The sequence below is a fragment of the Primulina huaijiensis genome, chromosome 18 (genome assembly GCF_012295235.1).
Source record: "Primulina huaijiensis isolate GDHJ02 chromosome 18, ASM1229523v2, whole genome shotgun sequence".
Taxonomy (NCBI): domain Eukaryota; kingdom Viridiplantae; phylum Streptophyta; class Magnoliopsida; order Lamiales; family Gesneriaceae; genus Primulina; species Primulina huaijiensis.
The window spans coordinates 1413170-1435611 of NC_133323.1; the positions used below are offsets into that span (position 1 = coordinate 1413170).

The 22442-nt window shown below is 34.9% G+C and overlaps 4 protein-coding genes and 2 long non-coding RNA genes across 9 annotated transcripts; 4 read left to right on the top strand and 2 right to left on the bottom strand.

Annotated features, from left to right (window-relative positions):
- The first annotated feature begins 1279 nt into the window (after window positions 1-1279).
- On the top strand, window positions 1280-6250 carry LOC140964144 (probable LRR receptor-like serine/threonine-protein kinase At5g63710). Of its 4 annotated transcripts, none has more exons than XM_073423685.1 (12): window positions 1280-1531; window positions 2228-2420; window positions 2744-2876; window positions 2966-3037; window positions 3154-3297; window positions 3430-3501; window positions 3596-3661; window positions 3932-4002; window positions 4123-4266; window positions 4781-5122; window positions 5251-5645; window positions 5751-6250. In XM_073423685.1, the coding sequence occupies exons 2-12, from the start codon at window positions 2309-2311 to the stop codon at window positions 6060-6062; spliced, it is 1863 nt and encodes a 620-aa protein (XP_073279786.1). In that variant the 5' UTR covers window positions 1280-1531; window positions 2228-2308; the 3' UTR covers window positions 6063-6250. The 4 variants fall into 4 exon arrangements, with proteins under 4 accessions (XP_073279786.1, XP_073279785.1, XP_073279787.1 ...); XM_073423686.1 differs by having other exon boundaries at window positions 1344-1479; XM_073423687.1 differs by lacking the exon at window positions 1280-1531 and adding an exon at window positions 1658-1679.
- Window positions 6251-6887: 637 nt separating this feature from the next.
- LOC140964145 (uncharacterized) lies at window positions 6888-7911 on the bottom strand. The gene is made up of 3 exons (XR_012172830.1): window positions 7852-7911; window positions 7442-7501; window positions 6888-7303 (listed from the first exon to the last, which is right to left on the bottom strand). It is a non-coding gene; the product is annotated as an uncharacterized lncRNA (long non-coding RNA).
- On the top strand, window positions 7910-9130 carry LOC140964146 (uncharacterized). Its single transcript, XR_012172831.1, has 2 exons — window positions 7910-8218; window positions 8538-9130. It is a non-coding gene; the product is annotated as an uncharacterized lncRNA (long non-coding RNA).
- Window positions 9131-11049: 1919 nt separating this feature from the next.
- Window positions 11050-12351, top strand: LOC140965090 (uncharacterized). The gene has a single exon (XM_073425141.1). It carries the CDS (start codon window positions 11218-11220, stop codon window positions 12217-12219), a length of 1002 nt encoding a protein of 333 aa, XP_073281242.1. The 5' UTR covers window positions 11050-11217; the 3' UTR covers window positions 12220-12351.
- Window positions 12352-13636: 1285 nt separating this feature from the next.
- LOC140964581 (sugar transport protein 8-like) lies at window positions 13637-15648 on the top strand. The gene is made up of 4 exons (XM_073424452.1): window positions 13637-13775; window positions 13859-14178; window positions 14277-14903; window positions 14997-15648. The coding sequence occupies exons 1-4, from the start codon at window positions 13637-13639 to the stop codon at window positions 15426-15428; spliced, it is 1518 nt and encodes a 505-aa protein (XP_073280553.1). The 3' UTR covers window positions 15429-15648.
- Window positions 15649-15654: 6 nt separating this feature from the next.
- On the bottom strand, window positions 15655-20459 carry LOC140963842 (uncharacterized). Its single transcript, XM_073423296.1, has 7 exons — window positions 20209-20459; window positions 19801-19912; window positions 19110-19271; window positions 18150-18196; window positions 16715-16838; window positions 16006-16072; window positions 15655-15932 (listed from the first exon to the last, which is right to left on the bottom strand). Exons 1-7 carry the CDS (start codon window positions 20404-20406, stop codon window positions 15887-15889), a joined length of 756 nt encoding a protein of 251 aa, XP_073279397.1. The 5' UTR covers window positions 20407-20459; the 3' UTR covers window positions 15655-15886.
- Between the last annotated feature and the right edge of the window lie 1983 nt (window positions 20460-22442).

The window sequence follows — 22442 nt, forward strand, 5'->3', positions numbered from 1 at the left end:
CAAATTTAATCAGAATCGGGGGATAGAAACCTGACATGTTCTCGTGAAAGAACAGACGATGTCTCAATTTCAGTAATATTTAGAGGATATCATGTTTGGGTGGTTCCCTCGATGTGTCGAGGAATCGGAACCAAATGCCATTATGACATGGCTACACAACCAAAATACACCTTTTAAGTACTTAATTATTTTTTCTGCCATATCTTTGAACCCACGCGCATATATCCACCTTCAAGTGCTGCCATTTGACTCCATATACTTAAATTTATATTTACAATATTGTGATTTTACAAAATACATATTACCAAATTCTGCCATGACCTTCCATTGCCATGCAATATCATACGTAATCACCATATCATACAATCGATGTCCCTACTTGATGAGCTCTCTCTGTCTATATATATATATATATATATATATATTCATAAGTAAGAAACGTGACATGATCATTATCTGATGAAGAAAAACATTTAATTTAAGTGCTGTAAATATGGAATATAATCAAGCAAAAAGAACCTAGCTACTTTACTCACTGATTGCTCCTAAGCATCTTTCTTATCTCGAATATGGATGTCCATGTCAAGATAAACATGTTCTTGTCTAAGTGCAGAATAACTTTGTTTATTAACGATATTTTATCCACCGTAATCTTTTAAATAATTGTTTATATAGAACTAGAGGGTGTTTTACTTTTACATTTATATGTNGCGTGTTTTTAAGGAAAAGCTAATAAATTTTACGTAATAATACGAAGATTATTAAAAACCTTCCCAACCTTCAAAACATTATGTAAAAGTGGGTTTTTTTCCTTCAAAAAATTTATGTTTAAAAAAGAGTAGACTTGTAATAATAGTGGGATTCTCATTCGCTCATATTTCACGTATACCAATTGGCAATCTCGGAATTTTCCTTTTCAATTCCAATTCAAATTCATATCCCTTTTCTTTTCTTGTTGTTGGAAAAAAGCTCCTTTTTTTCCACACTACTACAAGGTGTTTTACGTTATATGTGATAGTGTTGTGTGTGTGTGTGTGTGTGTGTTCATTATTTTAACAATTAAATTTGACTTTGAAGAATCGAGAAGCCAAATTTTTTGTCCTTTTTTTAGAATTGATAATTTCTACGTAATAAATCTCCTAAAAGCTTACGAAGCTTCAAAACATTATGTAAAAGTGTTTTTTTTAAATAAAAAAATCATATATATATATATGTAAACAAGTTTTGAAAAAAAGACTAGACTTGTAATAATACTGGGATTCTCATAATCTCACTCGTATTTCATGTAAACCCCACAAACCAAATGGCAAGCCCAGAATTTTCATTTTCAATATCAATTTCTCTTCTTTTCTTTTTCTTGTTTTTGGAAAAAAGCTCCTTTTCCCCACTCTCCCTGCTTTATGAATGCTCTATGGGTCCTCACGCTTGTGCATCGGCCATTTTATAGGCTACAATAATTTCAACCAGTTGACGATTGTCGTACGCTTCTTTGTATTTCTTGATGGCACATTCTGTGATTTTGCCCAATTGGGTCAGCTCTTTTCCTTATATATGTCGTGTTTATGAAAACAATCGTGTTTAATTCTGGATTTGATTGTAATTTTTCTTCTGGGCACCTGTTAGTGGCCTTATTTTGATATGCCTAACAGTACTTGTATAAAGTAGTTTTATGTGCTATGGTATTAAAGCTATGGACTTCATGATTGTGTGTTACGCACTTTCTTGATTTGCAGAACATTATTTGGAAGTTAGTTAACATATGATCATAGCGATCGAAATTTTTTTTTTAAAAAAATCTTCGATCACTGAGCAGCTAGCTAAGTCTGGGTTCTTGATCACTTAACAGTGCTTGTGTCATTGCTAGATTATGTAGTGTGCGTATTGTTTTACTACTTAATTATTACTTTACCAAGTAATTGCTTAGTTTAGTAACCGTACAAAGCTACAAAATGAACAGGAGGTTGGATCATGATTTTGTCAAATTTAGCACTTCTGAGTGAAGTACTTAAGTACTTGATCATTTAGGCTTTATTTTTTAGACTACCTGTAGTACGACGTGCTCATAGCTCTTTAAAAGGAATTCAAGGTCCTAATAAGTCGTCGAGTTCTTAAGTTCAAATAGAAACCTTAATTTATGATAGATTATGAAACTATATTTGTATCTAGCGTGTTTGTTCACTTGAAGTTGTTGCTAATTACATGAATTGGANTTTTTTTCTTGCCTTAGGTTCATCTTCCTGGAATCACCTAAAACACGCAAGAAGTGTGAACACTTGGACTCTCTTGCTACGCAATCCAGTGAAAGCACATGGCTGAAGCCTTTTTCATCATGCATCTTTCTTTGACTCCATATATTTATTTTGTTCTGCTCTTTTTCATGTCTATCAGCTGTTTTGCCTCCAATAAGCCTGATGTTGAAGGTATATCATAGGCTGTGGTCTTTGCCAAAAGGCTATATAACATGCTAATCATGTTTATCGACTACTCAATATATGTTTCATGCTTTTATTTATTTATTTTTCTCTTTCGTCGAATTTACAAAACTTATGTTGGGGAAAACCAACAGCTCTACCCCTGGGCTGTTTGGTTGGCCACGCAACGCTTCCACTCATATAGATTCTCACGTTACACTGCAACTCAAAGCTATATCAGATGGAAATCGCAAATTCTAGTTAATTAACGTGATTCAAATTTTTGGTTGGCATAATCTGACGTATATATTGTATTTTTGGTGATATTTCAGGTGAAGCTTTAGTGGAGTTTCTAACAGCTCTGAATGACTCCAACAATAGAATTATAGATTGGAACAATTTCTTTGTCAGCCCTTGTTTCAGTTGGTCTCATGTTGCATGTACAAATGGAAACGTCGTGTCACTGTAAGCACATGTTTTACTTTGTGAAGTTCTTTTGAATTGGATACAACATAGTTCCTGACATATTAATGTACGAATGGCTCAACTTGCAGGAGCTTGGCTTCTAATGGTTTTTCTGGAACTCTTTCACCTTCAATTACCAAATTAAAGTTTTTGGTTAGCTTGTATGTGCTGGATTCTGTCATACTCATGCTGCATAACATTTTGAAAGCTTTCTTTTTCGAGGCGTAACATGTAGTTTTTTTGTTTGAGATATTATGATTTTCGTTTATTTTTGCAGGGATTTACAAAACAACAATCTATCTGGTCTCATACCCGATTTTCTTAGCGGCATGTCACGACTGCAGAATTTGAATCTAGCGCATAATAGCTTCAGTGGCTCTATCCCAGAGTCTTGGGGTGAACTTTCCAACCTGAAACATCTGTAAGTCAGTCGATGCGTGGAACCTCAGTCACAGTAGCCCGTCTCTTATATTATCTGACATCCAACATATTACATTCTCTAGGCTCATTCTTGATTCAAAGTTTTGGTTTCTCTCTGAATTTCCACTGTCAGGGTATTGAGAGGAAACAACTTAAGTGGATCTATTCCCGAATCACTAGTAAAAATTACTGGCTTAAAGGAAGTGTAAGAAGTCTTTGTTCACCTTTAATGTTATTTCATCTAAGCTCTTTCACCATTGTTCTAACAGACGGATCCATAAGAAATTCTTTGATTGCAGGGATGTTTCATGGAACAATTTGACAGGAAGGATTCCTAAAGAGTTGTTTTCAATTCCAATCTTCAAGTATGACGATTTCCTTGTGGAAAGTTGTTTTCTTGAATCACTGTATGGTTATATTAATCAATTCCATTTACATGACAAGATGCCATATTGCCATTCTCCTGCTCCATGTCTCAATGAAAAGAAATCTTTGTTCTCTATTAATGTTGTCAAATATGAGACACCGATTAATAGGATTTTGCACGTTTTATCTCTTTCTAATCTGCGTCCACTGGTGCATGATTAAGTAACTTCCACCATTATTATCTGTCGTTCTGTTGTCTTATGCATCAGTTTCACGTCCACTCATCTAACGTGCGGAAATAACTTCCATCAACCTTGTGTGTCAAGTTCATCAGTCCCAGGTTTGTTTTTGTTTTCCTTATGTTTTTTTCAGAGACATACCTTGCTATTGTTTCAAAAATGATTCTTGTACTGGAATAAAATAAAAGATGAAACTGAGCTTCTCAATAATATCAATGCAGCATCTAACAAAAGATCAAAAGTTCAGATTGTCATTACAGTTGTAAGCATTGGCGCATTTGCCCTCTTTATACTCGGGGCTGTAGTTATATATCGATTGCAACAAGCACATAAACTCGAGGATGATATATTTGTTGATGTGGCTGGTACATTTTTCTTCTCCTTCCTCTTTTCTGCCTTTTTCTTGGTCTTCGATGGTTCAATCTTTGATTTCATGATTATCACATTTCATCTAATTTGATATTTATGGAAAAAATTTCACTTGTAATCTGATAATCACAGTGATGCAGTATTTCTCGTCATTTAATTTTGTAAGTTCCACGACTATTTATGGTTTTTACACAAATATTTCCCAATTCAGGGCATCTCAGCAAGAATATTCATTGAAATTGATGCGTCATGTGAATAATTAAAATTTTGATCGATTTTAATTATTTATGACGAAATGGCTGAAATTGAAAAACCTTGGTGATAAATCAGAACATTTTTACTAGAATGATCACAATTGATGACTAGACAACAGTCACAGCATGAAAATTAATGATCGTATAAATGAAATACTAAATTTGACGATCCTCACATTTCTAAAAAAAATACTGAATTCAGTTGAACTCTGTAATAACATGTAACCACCTGCTCTTACATATGGTTATTGCGCAGGTGAAGATGAGCGTAAAATCTCCTTTGGGCAGCTCAAAAGGTTTTCCTTACGTGAAATGCAGCTTGCTACTGATAATTTCAGCGAAAGTAATATAATCGGACAAGGGGGCTTTGGGAGAGTGTACAGAGGAATCCTTGTGGATAATACCAGAGTCGCTGTAAAACGTCTCATGGATCATCATAGTCCGGGTGGAGAGGCTGCATTTCTGAGGGAAGTTCATCTCATAAGCGTTGCAGTACACAAGAACTTGCTTCGCTTGATTGGATTTTGTACAACTTACACGGAGAGAATTCTTGTTTATCCATTTATGCAAAACCTGAGCGTGGCTTATCGCTTGAGAGGTATTAGGAGAAAAACCAGAATTTGTTTTAGGGGAGACCGTGGATTATTTAATGTATAATACCTAAAGGAAAATAAAAATATGGGGCATTTTTTGATGACTCGACACCTTTTTCCTTGAATTTGCTAGATCTAAAGCCCGGAGAGAAAGGTCTGGACTGGCCAACAAGAAAACAAATAGCTTTTGGTGCTGCTCATGGCCTTGAGTACCTTCACGAGCATTGCAATCCAAGGATTATTCATCGTGACGTAAAGGCTGCAAATATTCTGCTTGATGATGACTTTGAAGCTGTCCTTGGAGATTTTGGGTTGGCTAAATTAGTGGACGCGAAACTCACACACATGACTACTCGAGTACGCGGGACAATGGGACATATTGCCCCTGAGTATTTGTCCACTGGAAAGTCTTCCGCAAAGACCGATGTTTTTGGCTATGGTATTACTCTTCTTGAGCTTGTAACTGGCCAGCGTGCTATAGATTTTTCTCGACTCGAAGAAGATGAGGATGTTCTCCTGCTGGATCATGTAAGCTTATTCTCTCCGCTATTTCTTGGCTCTTCGCCCGCTTATATAGGCTTTGATGTGTTGTCTTGTCCATCTCTCCTAATTCTCTAATCTGACGTAATCAAGATAAAAAAACTACTACGAGAAAAACGGCTGGAGGACATTGTGGACGAGAACTTGAACAGCTTCGATCCCAAAGAAGTCGAGACCGTCCTTCAAGTGGCAATGCTCTGCACGCAAGGTTCACCAGAAGATCGCCCGACGATGGCGCAAGTTGTATGTATGTTGCAAGGAGTGGGCTTGGCTGAGAGATGGGCAGAGTGGGAGCAACTCGAAGAATCGAGAAATCAAGAATTTTCACTCATGTCTCACAAACTCATTTGGGCGGAGGATTCTACTCAAGACCAAGAAGCTATACAATTGTCACAAGCAAGATAGAAAGCGTGTCTGAAAGAGACCTTTTTCTGTAAAAGCCAAGCTTGAAATTAAGAGAGTGGATATACTTCATATTATAGAAAGCACATCATATGTACATGCATAATTTTTTTTTTTAGATTTTGCTAATGTTGATGATATTGTTAGGGATTTTTATGTGTTTACTAATATGAGAGAATAACGTTCATACACGCCTTTTGCTGTATTGTTGATATTGCTAGAAATGATCAACTGATCACTTTTGAAATTTGGATTCATATAATTATAACAAAAATTTCTATATTCATTCATCAAATATACAATATTTATATGGTACAATTCAATATATTTAAGTTTGTTTTTCATTTAACAAGTTGGTGGTTGTACTAATTTTAAGATAATTTAAGTGTCTCCTTGCATTTATGTTCCATCTACATTTTTCCTTCATGTTTTATTCTTTAGAAATCAAATATAACTTATGATCATGGGTAATAACTATAGTATAACTCAAATGTCCTTGCACTTACACCTTACCTGAACACACCTAGTGCACATCTGACATACTATTCACATTGCTGGGAATGAAGCTCTGGTACCATTTCATCATGTGCAATGCAAATGGATTAAGGATCAGAAAAGAAAGTATCTCCATTCTCCACTACGTATTCTGTCCAAATCTACTTTGCATCATAATCACTAATTAATCTTACTATTTCAAGCTTCTCAACTCTGCCGATAAGCTTTCTCCTCAATTGATGTTAGACACTTGTACTAAATAAATCCATAACGTTTTGAGATTTTATAGAAACAACTTTCATGTTTAACTATTGTAACAAGTCTAACTGTCTTCATCACACATGTGGAAGGAAGGAAGAAATTCATCAGGTTGATCCAAAATAATTTTCATGAAAGAAATCAGGTGAGTACATTGACATTCATTTTGAGATCATCTGACACTTTTCTCTCTCTTACATTGTTGATTTGTTTCATGAAATATACTTGATAAATGATCTGCACAACATGTTATCATGTTTTTTCACAGAAAGTAAAAAAAAAAAAAAAAAACTATCCCCCCCGCCAAAAAAAAAGTGTCTGAAGCTTGTAGTGCACAAAATTTGAAGAAAGCTTTGCTAGACAATAAGATGTGACTGCTGGAAATTACTTGAAGTTTCTCAAAGGTGCAACTTTTGTAGTCGACACATTTGATATTCCTGCTCTGCATTCATAGCCCTTCATCACATTCTTTCATAATCTAGCTTATCTGACTGCAGCTAGCCATAATCATTCATCAAAAAGACCAACAAGAAGATTTATGTTATGAACTTTTCTAGGTGGTGATTATTCAACGCTAAAGAAATGAAGGTTGTAAATGGAAGGCCAGAACAAATTGAAAAACCAGGGACCTTAATAAGCATGTCTGTTGGGAGCCAAGCAGGTGCAGTTGGTATTCTAACCCATGCAATCTGTAGACACAAGGAAGATTTAGAAAGGAGCTGGTGTTCAGCGTAACAGATTAAGATCCAGAATAAATACGGATCACTTTCTGTTATAGACATTGTTGAAAACCGTAAGAAATTGTTTTGACAGCTAAACAATCAGGTATCACAGTCACATGTACTGAGGAATTGAAAATGTTATATTTCTTATATTATGTGCTATTCATTGTATTTTATATGCCTCTCGAGTTACAGAAATCAGCAATGATCCATGTTGCAACTCCGGGACTACCTTCCACACCAATTTTGGTAGACTATCATATATCAATGAGAGCACATTCATGCAAATTGAAGTGAGAGATATGAATTGTACTTACTAGTGCATATTCACCGGTTTAAAAAATGCGCAGGTCCAGCACCTAATACAAGATTATAGGCGGAGATTTCTCCTCTCCGTGGATCTGCTTCGGACAGAGAGCTTCAAAAGATGGAATCTTGATTCGCATGCAAAATATATGCAACTTTCCTTGTTTATCTATAAGAAACTTGAGAGGTTGGCATTGGTAGTATATCCATGACACTGGTATATCACAGATGGGAACCCCAAGATTGCCATCTTATTTGCCAATGGGAATGAAGAAATATCACCTTATCCACACTCCCACCATCCTTAATTCCAACTCTCTGATCTCACCTATAATTAGTTCCACATCACTATTAAATTTTAATCACCACTCCCGAAATGTTATTTCCTGCAAGATCATACGAAAAATGGCGGCCAATGAATTCCAGTGTTTTAGCATGCAACGATGCAGTAATATCAGGCTGTGAGCTGAACACCAAGGTCAGTAAAATATCGCCTTCTTTCGCAACTGTTAAGAAACTGCCGATGATCAGGGCTCAGAGGGTTACAGCCACCGACTCTAAGGAATAGGGTAGAAGAGCCGCCCTTCTCGGTCTCAGTGCCGCCCTTTTCTCCGCCTCCTCTGCCAATGCTGGTGTCATTGAAAATTATTTGGAGAAGAGCATGGCTAACAAGGTAAGTTTGCAGTTTCTTAGTTAGATCAATTACCTTTTCATATGTAGTGGGTCACACTTTCTTGGGTCTAGAACGCAGGAAGATGTGAATCATAGGATCCAACTATCCAGCACAAACTTCTCCTCTAAATTGCTTAAATATATACTCGTCTGAAAATGACAAGAAGAGGTTAGCCACCAGCGGCGCTAACTTCGCACGGGCATACACTGTTCCATTTGGTACATGCAAGTTCCCTGAGAACTTCACTGGCTGCCAAGATCTTGCTAAACAAAAGGTAACGACGCCCTTGTTATACAGTGATACATGTTGATTAGTGGGCTTCTAACATAAGTGTATTACTGTGCTTTAAAATTGTTTATGGCAGAAAGTACCATTCCTGAGTGATGATTTGGAGTTATCACAAATTTTCTATATAATAGATTGAAATAGAAAATAGTGTGAAGGGAAAGACACGTACAAGTGTGAGTCAAACGTGTTCTGGAAATGGTGATCAACTTGTGTTTAGTCTAGCATAGCTTGAGTGCATGTATGTAATTTTTTTTCGATTCAAGAAATTATTAATTCCATCTTATGAACTCGTACCATGTAATTTTCTTGCCATTTTTGTTGGTTTTTTTCTTTTTAAACCATAATAAGTAATGGTAATTGGCCAGTTTGAGTATATATATATAATTTGTTCAATTCTGTAAATTGCTGTTCCATCGTACATGTATAGGATACGTGGAAACTCCACTCCATGCAAACCGATCTGCACGTATATCCACCTGCCCATATTCCAAAGCATCTCCATTTTTATGTTCATATACCAATAGCCACGTATTTAACCTGCATGCAAATTAAACCCCGGTGAATTATGCTATATATGTATATATATACCCAGCTAAGTAATATCCATCAAAATTTCACTTAAATGGCCAGCTTGTTTCTCTGTATGGTCACTTTTCTGGTTTTTCTGGCGACTCCGACGGTCACTTTCTACCGTGCAGCGGCCACCATTACGACGGTGGAAATCGATAATCCAGGAGAGCCGAGGTGGTGCGGCCAGAAAATTGAGAGCCAGCGGCTGAGTTCATGCCGGAAGTATCTTATAGATAGCAGCCGATTTGTGCCTGAAAATTACAAGGGAAGAGGCCACGGAGGCAGCTGGAGGGAGGAGTTTCCACGATGTTGTGATGAGCTTGAACGGATCAATGAGCGGTGTAGGTGCGAGGCTATCCAAAAGGTGTTACATTTAACTTAAGAATGCTGGCGTATATATTATATGATCTAAAATGCGATATAAATCGAATAACATCGAACATATATGATCTAAAATGCGATATAAATCGAATAACATCGAACATATATATATATATATATATGTGTATATATATATATATATATATATGTGTGTATTTTGAAAGGTGGCTGGAGAACAACAAGAGACGGGGGAATTACAGGGAAGAGAGATGCGAGAGATGAATCTGACCGCACAAAGCTTACCGGGATTATGTCGCATTTCGCCACAATACTGCGACCTCGAAAACGCTTTCACGTTTTAATTCAATGTACGATGATGGATAGATATATCATGCATGTATAAATAAAGCCTAGCTAGTGCATGGTTCTGAACGTTATTAAAGGTAGAGTCTATATGTTAGTAAGTAATTACCCCCCTTATATTTTAAGCACAATATGTTCATATGCATGGATGTCGATTTTCTCCACGGATTTGAAAACTTTTTGGAAATATCCGAAATGGGAACGAGAATCTCCAATTTTTTAGGTTTGGGTTTGGGTTGGTGGATTTTTTAACATCTTCGAATTAGTTCGGGGCGGGGCTGATATGAGATTATTATATTTATCTCTAAACCCGTCCCGAAATTAATAGTAATAATAAAATAATATTATTATTATGATTAATAATAATATAATAATAATAATAATAATAATATTATTATTATTATTATCACTAATAATAATATTCGGAGACGTGGATAGGATGACAAACCCGTCTCGTCTTAGCAATCCCTGAACCTGAAAAACGGAGATCGGGGTGAGGGCGGGTTTGGGGTGATGATGGAATTTGGAAACGAGGACGGCAAACTCGCCCACGTCGTGTTACCATCCCTATTCATCTTATTGTTTTGTATTAAAATAGGGACAATGTCAATATGTTAAAATATTAAAAATAGAGAGAATGTTAAACATAGTCTCAATCATTAAATTAAATGTTAGTGGAGAAAAACATATTTATAGACGCGTAAGACACGCTGAATTGACTGCTTCCTTCCAAAAAGGAAACACAGCAGAACCTTCGTTTAACTTTAACATTTGAATTGGTCAAAATGATCAAAAAAATAAATTCACGTCCATCCAATCTTTGTTAAATCGGAAAACATTTTATTACTATTTCATTTATTTTAAATTAATATTTTTGGTCGAAAACCAATCTTTGTTTAATCGCAACACATTTGATTTACTATTTCTTTTGTTTTAAATTAAAATTTTTGGTCGAAATAGACTTGTAGAGGATAAATTAAAATAACAATGACAAAAATGTAATTTCAAAGAATGTGTACAAGTCCAGAAAAATCCCAACTAATCTGGTTAAGTCTTTCCTCCGTGAGATCCACAAGTTGAAGTTCTCCATCTATATTGCGCCAATTCCTCTTGAACCAAAAACCCATTTCACCAGATTTTGCAAAAAAGAAAAAAAGAATCCATGGACAGAGAACAAGAAGAAATCCAGTTTCTTGGATTCTTCGGCATACTTCAAGAATCATACAACATAGTTATATCATGGAGGAAGATTTTCAGCCAAGTCATGCTAGCTTTGATTCTTCCTCTTTCCTTCATCTACTTAGCTCAAATCCAGATTACCCAACTCCTTATCGCAAAGATCTCGACCAACGAGGAAACCCTCGAAAGAACCCCGGAGGGCACTCGTTCCTACGACAGAATCTCCAGCCTCATATCATCCGAATGGATTGAGATTCTCTTGTTCAAGATTGGGTATTTACTGTTTTTCTTGATTCTCGCGCTTCTCTCTACATCTGCAGTAGTTTACACCATCGCATGTATCTACACGGCCAAAGAGATCACGTTTAAGAAAGTGATGAGTGTTGTTCCGAAGGTCTGGAAGAGGCTAATGGTGACTTTCTTATGCAATTTCGTCATAGTCTTTGCATACAATGTTGTAGCTGTAGTTATAGCCGTCTTTGCAATTCTTGTATTTCAACCCAGTAAAAGTGTTGGGGGGATATTCCTCCTCTTTTACTTGATCATATATTCTGTCGGGTTGTTTTATATTAACATGATATGGCAGCTAGCAAGTGTGGTCTCAGTTTTGGAAGAAAGTTATGGCCTAAATGCAATGGCCAAAAGCCGATCTTTGATCAAGGGGAAAATGGCTCTTTGTGTGGCGATTTTCTTTGTATTAGGCCTGTGCCTTTTTGGAGTTGAGGCAGTATTCAAGATTTTTGTGGTGATGGCTTACGAAAAAGGGCTCGGATATAGAGTTGGACTGGGTATTGTTTGTTTGAGTTTGATGTCGATTCTGATGCTGTTTGCTCTCGTTATGCAGACGATTATATATTTTGTTTGTAAATCATATCATCACGAAAATATCGATAAATCCGCCTTGGCGAATCATCTTGGGGAGTATCTCGGGGAGTATGTTCCTTTAAAGTCCAGGGATGTTCAGATGGAGCAATTTGAAGTTTGATCTGTCATTTTTTTACATCACTCCTTTGGTCTCTCTGCAATCTTGTATTATGTAATGTTTTTGGCCTTTGGGATCGTGGTACTCTTGTGTCACAAAATTCTTTATTCTAAAAGAACATATGACTTCATATCTCATGATATTCTTCTCGTTGGATTGAAGTTGATGTATACATTCGAATTGCTTCGCAAATAATACTGTATAATTGTGTTATCAACTCAAAATGCGTGGAAAGCCAAGAAAAGAGATTTTGATATCCCTAAAATGTAAAGTTACATGTCATCGCGATTGTGATGCATTGACATAAAACTCTTATAATCGGAAAGTTAGTTTGGGTTCTTTCTGATGTGCAAGATCGGATTGTCGAAGCACACTGTTGTATATAGAAAATTTAATGTTGGATACATGAACCCATTCAAACTAATTAATGTGAATGGTTGAGATGAACAACAAGCAGAATATACTAGTTGATATCATTACAACTGGATTCAGAAAATCTATCGAGGGGAGGGATCGAATGGGGCAGGGCATGAGGGAAGTCTAAATACAAGGTTCAAAATTATATACACAAAATAAAAATAATAATTCAGATTTTGTATTACTTTTTGAACGGTAAGATAATACCGATTTCAAAATGTTCAAAAGTAAGTATTGTGATGTTAATCCACAGAAATACTTTGTATAAATTACTAGAATTTAGGGATTCTTATTAGTAGGAAAAATTACTTAAAACCAAGAATATTTTTAATATCCAAAAAACACTGTCGATCTTTTTCTTATCTTAAAATTACATTCTACGATTAATCTTTCATTCATAAACCCAAAAAAATATCGAATGTTTATTTTGTTTTGATACCAAAATTTCATATATACCTTATGTATGATTTTATTTTTGGCATATTAATCAATGAATTTTTTTTATGAATAATCTAGATAAACGTAAATCTATTTTTTTTTTAATAAATAAACTAGATAGACATAAATCTAATTTTGTTATTGCGTTTACTAGTTAATTATATAGATTTGATTTTGCACTTTTATACACAATTATCTATTTACAGTTAACAAAGTAAATCATAAAATATAAAGTAAAAGGAAATTCGTATAATTTATATTGATCTTGATAAAAGTTATTTTTATAAATTTAAATTTAAACTTTGTTTAAAACATTAGCAAATACGCGAAAGTTTCCTTGTTGGGGTAGAAGCAAAGCTCAAGAATCAGAGATATATTAGAATATAATCCATATCTACAATCCAATTAGGATAGGGACACTAAGATTTATTACCTATATATATGTGTGCGGATGGACCTATATCTCGTCATTGTTTTCACGTACTGAACAAAACTCAGGCGACTAGCGAGCCAAGTTGTTTAAGTAATTTTGATCTTTAATTTTCTTGTGATCATAAGCACGTCAATGGCACCGGCAATCACACCTATTCAGAACGGTGGCGGCGATGTCAACCACCCGGCCAAGCTCACCAAACAGGTGGTTGTCTGTTCCATCATCGCTGCCTTTGGAGGTCTCATGTTTGGATATGATATCGGTATATCTGGTACGTAATATATACAAGACGCCTAACAGAATCTTGATTGAAATTAAACTATATATGTTATTTAACAATTTAACTGCATGCAGGAGGAGTGACGTCCATGGATGATTTCTTGTTGAAGTTCTTCCCAGTTGTTTACGAAAAGAAACATAGAGTTAAAGAAGACAACTACTGCAAATATAATAACCAGACGCTTCAACTCTTCACGTCTTCTTTATACTTGGCAGCTGTGGTTTGCAGTTTCTTCGCATCTTTTTGTTGCAAGAAATTGGGCCGCAAACGCACCATGCAGATGGCCGCCGCCTTCTTCTTCGTCGGAGTTATTCTCAACACCGCTGCTGTGAATCTTCCTATGCTTATAATCGGCCGACTTTGTTTGGGTGCTGGTGTTGGGTTCGGCAACCAGGTACACACACACACACACACATATATATATAAAGTCAGATCCAATAAAAGTAACACATGATATAAGTTTTAGTTTATTAAAAGTGTTTTTGATTGCAGGCAGTGCCGCTGTTTATATCTGAAATCGCTCCGGCAAAATACAGGGGAGGCCTAAACATATGCTTTCAGATGCTGATCACCGTAGGCATCTTGATTGCTAATTTAGTCAACTATATCACAACAAATATCCATCCTTATGGCTGGAGAATATCTCTTGGCGGTGCTGCACTGCCGGCCATTTTCCTCGGTTTAGGCTCTCTCCTCATTGTTGAAACACCCGCAAGCCTGATCGAGCGTGACCATACGGAGGAAGGCTTAAGGGTTCTCAAGAAAATCCGAGGTGTAGAAGATGTCGAAAAAGAGTACAGTGAAATTCTGCAAGCCACAGAAACTGCGAAGAAGATCAAGCACCCTTTTAGGAACCTGATGAAACGATCCAGTTTTCCACAACTCTTCTGTGGCACGATTCTGCAAGTATTCCAACAATTTACAGGGATTAATGTGATCATGTTTTATGCTCCCGTCCTCTTTCAGACTATGGGGATTTCGGAAGATGCATCTTTGCTGTCAGCTGTTGTCACGGGTTCTATCAATTGTCTTTCGACTTTGGTTGCAATATTTGGAGTTGACAAAGTTGGAAGAAGATTTTTGCTTATTGAAGCCGCCATCCAAATGCTTATTTCTCAGGTAAATTCTTAATAATCCGAGACCACGTATACAGCTAAATAATAATCCCTTTTACCATGATTCTTATGAATGCATAAATAAATTTATATGCAGGGTTTGACCGGAGCAATTCTCGCAACCCAATTGCACTCAACAAACGCCATTCCTAAGCTCTATGCCATTATAGTCGTGCTCCTAATCTGCGTCTTTGTCTCGGGTTTCGCCTGGTCGTGGGGTCCTCTCGGTTGGTTGATTCCAAGTGAGATATTCCCATTGGAAACACGAACATCGGGCTTCTTCTTTGCGGTGAGCATGAACATGATCTGCACATTCATCATAGCTCAAGCCTTTCTGACGATGCTGTGCCGCATGAGGTCGGGCATATTCTTCTTCTTTGTTGCATGGATTGTTGTCATGGGAATCTTTGCTGCGTTCTTGCTGCCAGAGACCAAGGGAATTCCCATTGATGAGATGAATAAAAGAGTTTGGAAGAAACATTGGTTCTGGCGTAGATTTTTCGATGATGGAGTTGAATCACAAGTATAGACTATAAAAAGAACGACTATATTTTAAGTTAGCGAAGAGAATTTACGAGATTTAGTTATCTACTTAATTGCTTTAGTAGAATAGTTTTAGGTCTTTATATTTACTGTTACGAGTCAGGTCTTGATGTTTTAATTTTTTGGGATGTTTAGTTTTTGCGTCTTGGATTTTCATTTACTTTTCTAGTTTTCTATGTGGACAATCTTTCATTTAAATAATATAGTATAGATAAAAGGATTTTCCGCTTGTATTAGTTTCACTCGAATACACTCTACATCTCAACATGTCACGAAATCTGGTCCTCCCTAATGCCGTACTTACGCATACTTGAATCTGTACAGAGATTCTTTTCTCATTCCATTAATAAATGAAGGACAATTGTTCTGAGAAAGGCAAGCTGACGATTTTCATGCATCCGGCCACACATTGTGAACATGGAGTCAATATCCTTCTCAATTTTTTCAATCATCTTCAGTGTCCTTCAGAATAGCACCTCTTACTTTAGATCTGCCAAGAAAATCAAGGTCATTAAATAAATTTGAATACTTGCACTTCAAACAAAAATCTATACGTCAGTAACCTGCGGTGTGCAGGAACGACTCGGTTTGCGGCCTTGGTTGAGCTTGGGCTATGAGCAGCTTGCTTATCTGCAAGCAGAGATATGACATGTTACAATTTCGAAGGGTCAAATATGGCGATTAAGTGAAAGAACTGCAGGTTAAAAAAGGGTGGGGGTGATTTTCTTTATCAATCAATAGTATTAACGCTAGTATAGACCCAGGTTGCAAACCCATCGAGCCAGCTTAACAAACTTTGTAACATGCTTGAATACAATCTAATCCATGTTTAAATTCATCAATCTTGTCCTAACCCAAACAAAATTGAATATATTTCAAGTGGAATTTGAGTTCAAGTTATTGTGATAGATAGCTTTCAAACTGTAGTAAACTTGTTGATATTGCATAAACATATTTATAATAGTTTAGTAAACAAACATATTAAAAATTATACAAGCCTGCGAGCTCAAGTCATTATTTGAATTTTTGGTTCATAGAGGTAAATGATGGGTTCCAACCAAACGAAATGGCTCAAATATGAACTTTCGAGCCAAACTCGCTTATCTTTCAAGTTTCAAGCAGATTTTTCCAGGTTTAAAAGGTTAATGTTTGAGATTATATATGAAATTTGGTAATATTTGAATCCATCCATGTCATTAGCACCGCCCATTTACAACTATGCACAAAAAAATGGTTTGGAAACTAAATAAATAAAAAAGAAATGATCGATACCTGGAGAGTCTTGTGACACCGTAACATGGTTATCCGAGCCGACTCTGTCATTTATTTTCTGAGATTTGTGTTTTTTAGAATACAATATCAAGTCCAACTGCTTTTGCATTGCGTTGTTCTTTTCCTGACAATCATATTGAGAAATAGTTTTGAGGAAAACCAAATACTAAATAATCATAAATATATAGCAAGTAGAATTCTAATAATTGCATAAATTCAATGCAAAGACCATTTCTAGAAATATTTTAGCCTTCAAGTCGATCAAAACCAATTACAGTCAATGTTCTAAATAGCGGTCGAGACGATCGCCTAGGCGATAGGCGGCCCTCAACCGCCCCGTCTTTGTCTAAGGCGATCTCTATAGGTAGTCCGAGGCTATCCAACGGCGGAGGCGGGTGCGCGGCCGAGCCGGTCAATAATTTTAAAATCTTAGTCAACTGTTAAAGCCAAATAAAAAGTCAATCAGTTTAAAAAAAACCTTAGATATAATAAAAACATCTCTCACTTTTGTATTTACTTTTATTTTGTATTTACTTTTAGTTTCAAGTGTCCTCCATCATCAGCTACCATCTGCGTCAAACGGTCTCCAGCCGCCGCCATCAGTCACCACCTTAATTATCTTGTTAGTTTGCATTTATATGTTTATTTGTATTTTGTCTAGATTGTATTATTTTGTATTAAGCTTTTTTTATGCATAAACATAATTTAATTACATATATCACATAAAAAATTATGATTATATATAATTATCTATAAAAAAAATGCTAAAAAATTCAACAACCTAAGTGGGGAGCCCAGCGCCCACCGCTTCCCGCCATTTACAATCTTTGTTACAGTAGCTCTAAACTCAGAGATAAGTAAATGAAAAAGAGAGAATATAAATAAGTTCTTGACAAGGATCATAAACAAGTTTTGGTGAAATATCAATGGAAAGAGAATTCATATTTTAACAATAAAAAAAATTACAACATTCAACTGGGCCGCTTAGCCTGTCTACATTTCTATCGAGAAAATCGGATAGTGCACCCAAACAAGATTCAAAAATCTCAATAGCAACTACTTCACATGGTCCTCATTTTGTAAAAAATAAGCAACTCAAATTGCCAGAAAAGTGTGGAACATCTAATATCTCGCAAATTGAATTGAGACACTGCAAATACTTCTACCATAAAAAATTATGTGTTACATACTGATAATAAGATTTGTCAAAAATGTTGAAATTAAGTTTCATGCATCTAGACGCAAAATTAGGCCATACACATAAAAAATCATGCATTTCTAAATTTTTTAACACCAACTTTCATCAAGTAATTGAGGCAAGTTCAGTATCAAAGCAGCAACCAGTACCAGTAACAGGTAAGACAGATCTTGCACTAACTCAAGTAACAGCACTATTAACTAGTAAAAGTGTGATATCATGGGGAAGTGGGGTCACCTGTTCATCGGCCACAGTTTTGATCAGTCGGTTATTTTGCTCTTTCTCTACACAAACACAGATAAAAATAATATCAAATGTAAGAGGAAGAAAAAATTTAAGGTGACATACTGCAGATGATGTAATGATATGAATTCAGCGGCTCATATATGATATAACAGTCTCCATCTATGATAACAGTTGGTAGTAGTCAATGAAAATGTGAATTATTAACCTAATTTGTTTTAAAATAAGCTCTTTCAAACAACATATTTAAAAAATAAGATCATACAGTTTATAAAACAAATCTTTTATTGTCAAAACTATCAAAAATAGTATAGTACTATGTTAATGTAAGTAGTTATATTAAAAAAAAATATTTTATATTTATAATTTAGAAAAATTGATATCCTTTGAAAAAAAATAACAAAAAATAAATATCTAATATTATCTTTAATTTGTTCAAGTAAATTTGATATAAAAAAATAATAATTGTGGAGGACACGGTGGGTATTTAAGAGAATATGCAAGGATATTTTGGAGAAATAAAATATTTAAATAAGATCTTTGGGGAAGAAAAAAAAAGAAGTGGTTTTGTTAATACAACAACTTATTTTGACAGCTTATAAGTTATTTTAAGAAAATTTACCAAACGAATTTTGAGGTTTATAAGCTCTCTAACAACTTGTAAAACACCCTCTTTATTATCAAATTGTGTTTTAACATCAAAATAATACGAACATAGTGGATAATTAAAAAGGACAGAGAAAAACAAGAAATAGATACTGCCTTTTTTTTTTACATGACGAAATTGAAGGTTTGTTTCCTGATTTAAGCAGAAGCACATAAAACATGGACCATAAAATATACCTTAACTAAAGAAAAGTTTGCCTGCCTCTACGTAATTGTCAAAAATGTCATCAGCAGACTGGCTTGAAATAAATAAATAATACTTGCTAGCAATGTTAGTTGATTAGTGACCTTCAATAAGTGAATTATGCGCCACTCTGTATTCTGCATAGAGCTCCCGCGAGAGACTTCCCATCACCTTACAAGCAGCGCCATCGACAAGTTTACCAAGGGAAATTGAGACTCGTGGCATTCCTTTTGATTTTTGTGCAATTAATTTTGCATGCAAAGCACCTGGAAAAATAAGAAAAATGCAATCAAATTTATATGCATTCTACAGTAGACGATGCTACATGTGCTCTGTAAACATTTTAATGATCAATGTAGCATCACCCCATCAGTCATAACGTGCATAGATAAACGTCCGTTCACAAACATCAATAATTGATTCACGCCTTTCAAAAGGTTAAGCGTTTTAACTTCTAATTGGAAATATGGATCGTAGAAACAAATAATTCTCAAAGAATCAATGTGTCATAGGACCAAAGAGATGCAAGTAAATGTACTAATAAAAGTGTGTATCAAAGATTGATCCCACCAAAATCTTATCATTAATTAGCCATGCTCCTCTTCAATGAATGACATCAGTATTGATATAAATGAACCTTTTAACTTATCATACTAATTTCATATTATTTTGATGTTAAAACACAATGTGATGTATTATGGGTACACATTAAAAGAATTTGGTTAATAAATTGATCTCTTGAGTTGAATTCATGATGTCAGAAGCAGTGTTGAAAAGAAGAGGTTGGTAAATTACCTCCTAACTCAGATGATCCCTCCATGACAAGCTTCACATCTTCCGATTTCAGGGAAGCTGTGACATAATCTACAAATTCGGACCAAAAACCACCAATTCCAATCGCATCTCTCTGTATAAAAGTGAGATAAAATTCATTTATGTCACCAGGCAATTGCTGTATTTCTATTTAATCTCGCCACCCCGAATTAACGCCAGATAAGAAAGAACATGCACCTAGAACTGTACATTAACATTGCGTTGGCAGTATTATATTTTCAATTAACATAAAATTTTATAATACATTTCTTTAAAAAAAAAAAACCCATCGACCCAGTAATCATCGTTTTTATTCATTTAACCTAAAACAAATGGAACAGAAATTGTATATAAACAACTGAAATGATAATGAAGAAGATGAAAGCTGACCAAGTCCTCTAGCTGAAGACTGGACTTGACGGCCTGAAAGGTGTTGGATTGGAAATCAGTAACAGTGATTTGTAGAGAACCTGAATCATTCTGCAGGGGACGCACATGAAACAGAAAAGGATCAAGTGGGGTGCTGTGTGGCTCTGACCGATCCGCCGAGACTTGCCCGAAGATTTGGCCTAGTCCTGCGAAGCTCATGGTGCCATGGAAGGAGGAGAAGCTCGAGGAAGACGACTAGTTTTGTAGCTTTTTTCATTGTTATTAATAAGTATTATTTATTTCCTTACGTTTGGGCCGCTTCTTTTATACAATTTGGGCCTCTTTAATAAAACAAAAACATCTACTAGTTCCATTTGGTCCGGGTCCAATTTATCTATAAAAGCCTCATTCCTGGCCCATTAAAATTGACGGGTTGCAAAAACACAGTTCATTAGCCATAGAAGGATTCTAGCCCGCATCATCTCTAAATTTTGTCATAATAATTTTATTTAAATTTAATTTATTCCCTCCAATATAAATCCAAAAAATATGCACTAGAAATTAATATTTAAGACAAATATATTCAAATCAAAAAAATTAATTAAATATGACTTTTTAAACTTATAAAAGGTGTGCTTAATATATAATTTAACAACTTCAAGAATGTAATTTTGATAAAAATTTCTACACGAAACTGTTATTGTATACATCGGATTTTGCTCTTCTCATCGATCTCTATTCCTCTTGCACGCAATAAGGCAATAGGGCCTTGTGCTAAAATTTTGCCGCAAATAGAAGTTTTTCACTATTTAAAATCACAATTATATTTTCGGAAAAATGGTAGTTATGGTCATGTGTGTTTACGATTTTTGTATTCTATATCATCAGATTTCAATCTTTTTCGATTCGGAGTGCTGACCGCGAGAGATACAAAGTTCCCAAAAATTATTTATTTTTATTTGTGTGCGCATATATCGGGCCCTCGATCTCTTGCATTTGTGTCAACATTATAAGACCCTTGTGTTAAATTTAACTCTTGTGTTTGTGTTCCAAAGAAAGAGAACTGTGTGTAGCTTGGTGGATGTTGAATGGATGTTTGATGAATATTTGAATCAGATCTAAACGCCATTAATTTTCCATGTCTCTAAGAGACTTTCCTCGTCATGGAAAAGGTCGACCATGTTGCCGTTCGAGATTTTTAATCTTTGGCTAAAAATAGAGCGTAGGAATATGTGTTACCATTTGTTTGACATAGTTTTTTCGCCAATTTTGTTCGCACAAATTTGTGATATGCGCTTGTCAGATGCTACAAGTATCAATTTGTTTGAAAAGCAATAAATATCTAAATAACTTCTAAAAATAAAACAATTGTGAATATAGTTAGTTCTAATCTCATAAACTAATATGCACCAAAATAAGAGAAATTGGTAGAAAAAAGACTAGAAATTGATGAAATAAATCCCCAACATGATTTTGTATTTACAAATCACAAGGAATTAACAAAACATGGAAAATACAATAATGTTTGTTAGAAATTGGAATGAAATATATAAAAAAAAATGTTGGAATATGGAATAAAAAGACGAAAATACTTGAACTACTAACTAAAATTTGTAGAATTGTTGTTGGAGCAATTTTTGAATGATGAGTTTGAGTTGTGTGTTGTTTTGTAATGGATTCTCCTTTTCTTCATATAATTGGGCAATTCTCATGCTCCCTAACCACCGCATCTTATCTCTTCTTCGTCTTTTGGGCTTAATTCACTTTGTACCTAATTTATTTTTTTTAGCTCGAACACAATTATTATAAGAACTCATTTTAATAAATTCTAAAAATAATTAAATAATTTATTAATCATAATTAATAACTTAAATATTTTTAAAAATACATAAGGGTGATAGTGTTAATAATAAAGTCTTAAAAGAGGGGTTATATTTGGCTTCATTTCCAAATATACATTTTCTAAAAGTACAAATTTTAACTTATATTATGTATTTTGATTTAATTTAGGTACACTTAAAATGGTAGAATTTGAAACTATAAATTTCAAATTCATTCATTTTAAATTAAATTGATTGTTTGAACAGATTTATGTTGGCTAAATTTCAAATTCATCTCTTGTTAATATATATATAGAGATGCAATGACCATCATAATGGATATAAAATACATCCAAAATAAATATTATTTTAAATCTTTCAAATCAAATCCTTTCATCTTTAACTCAATCTAGGGATTTCAAGCCATGGATCGAA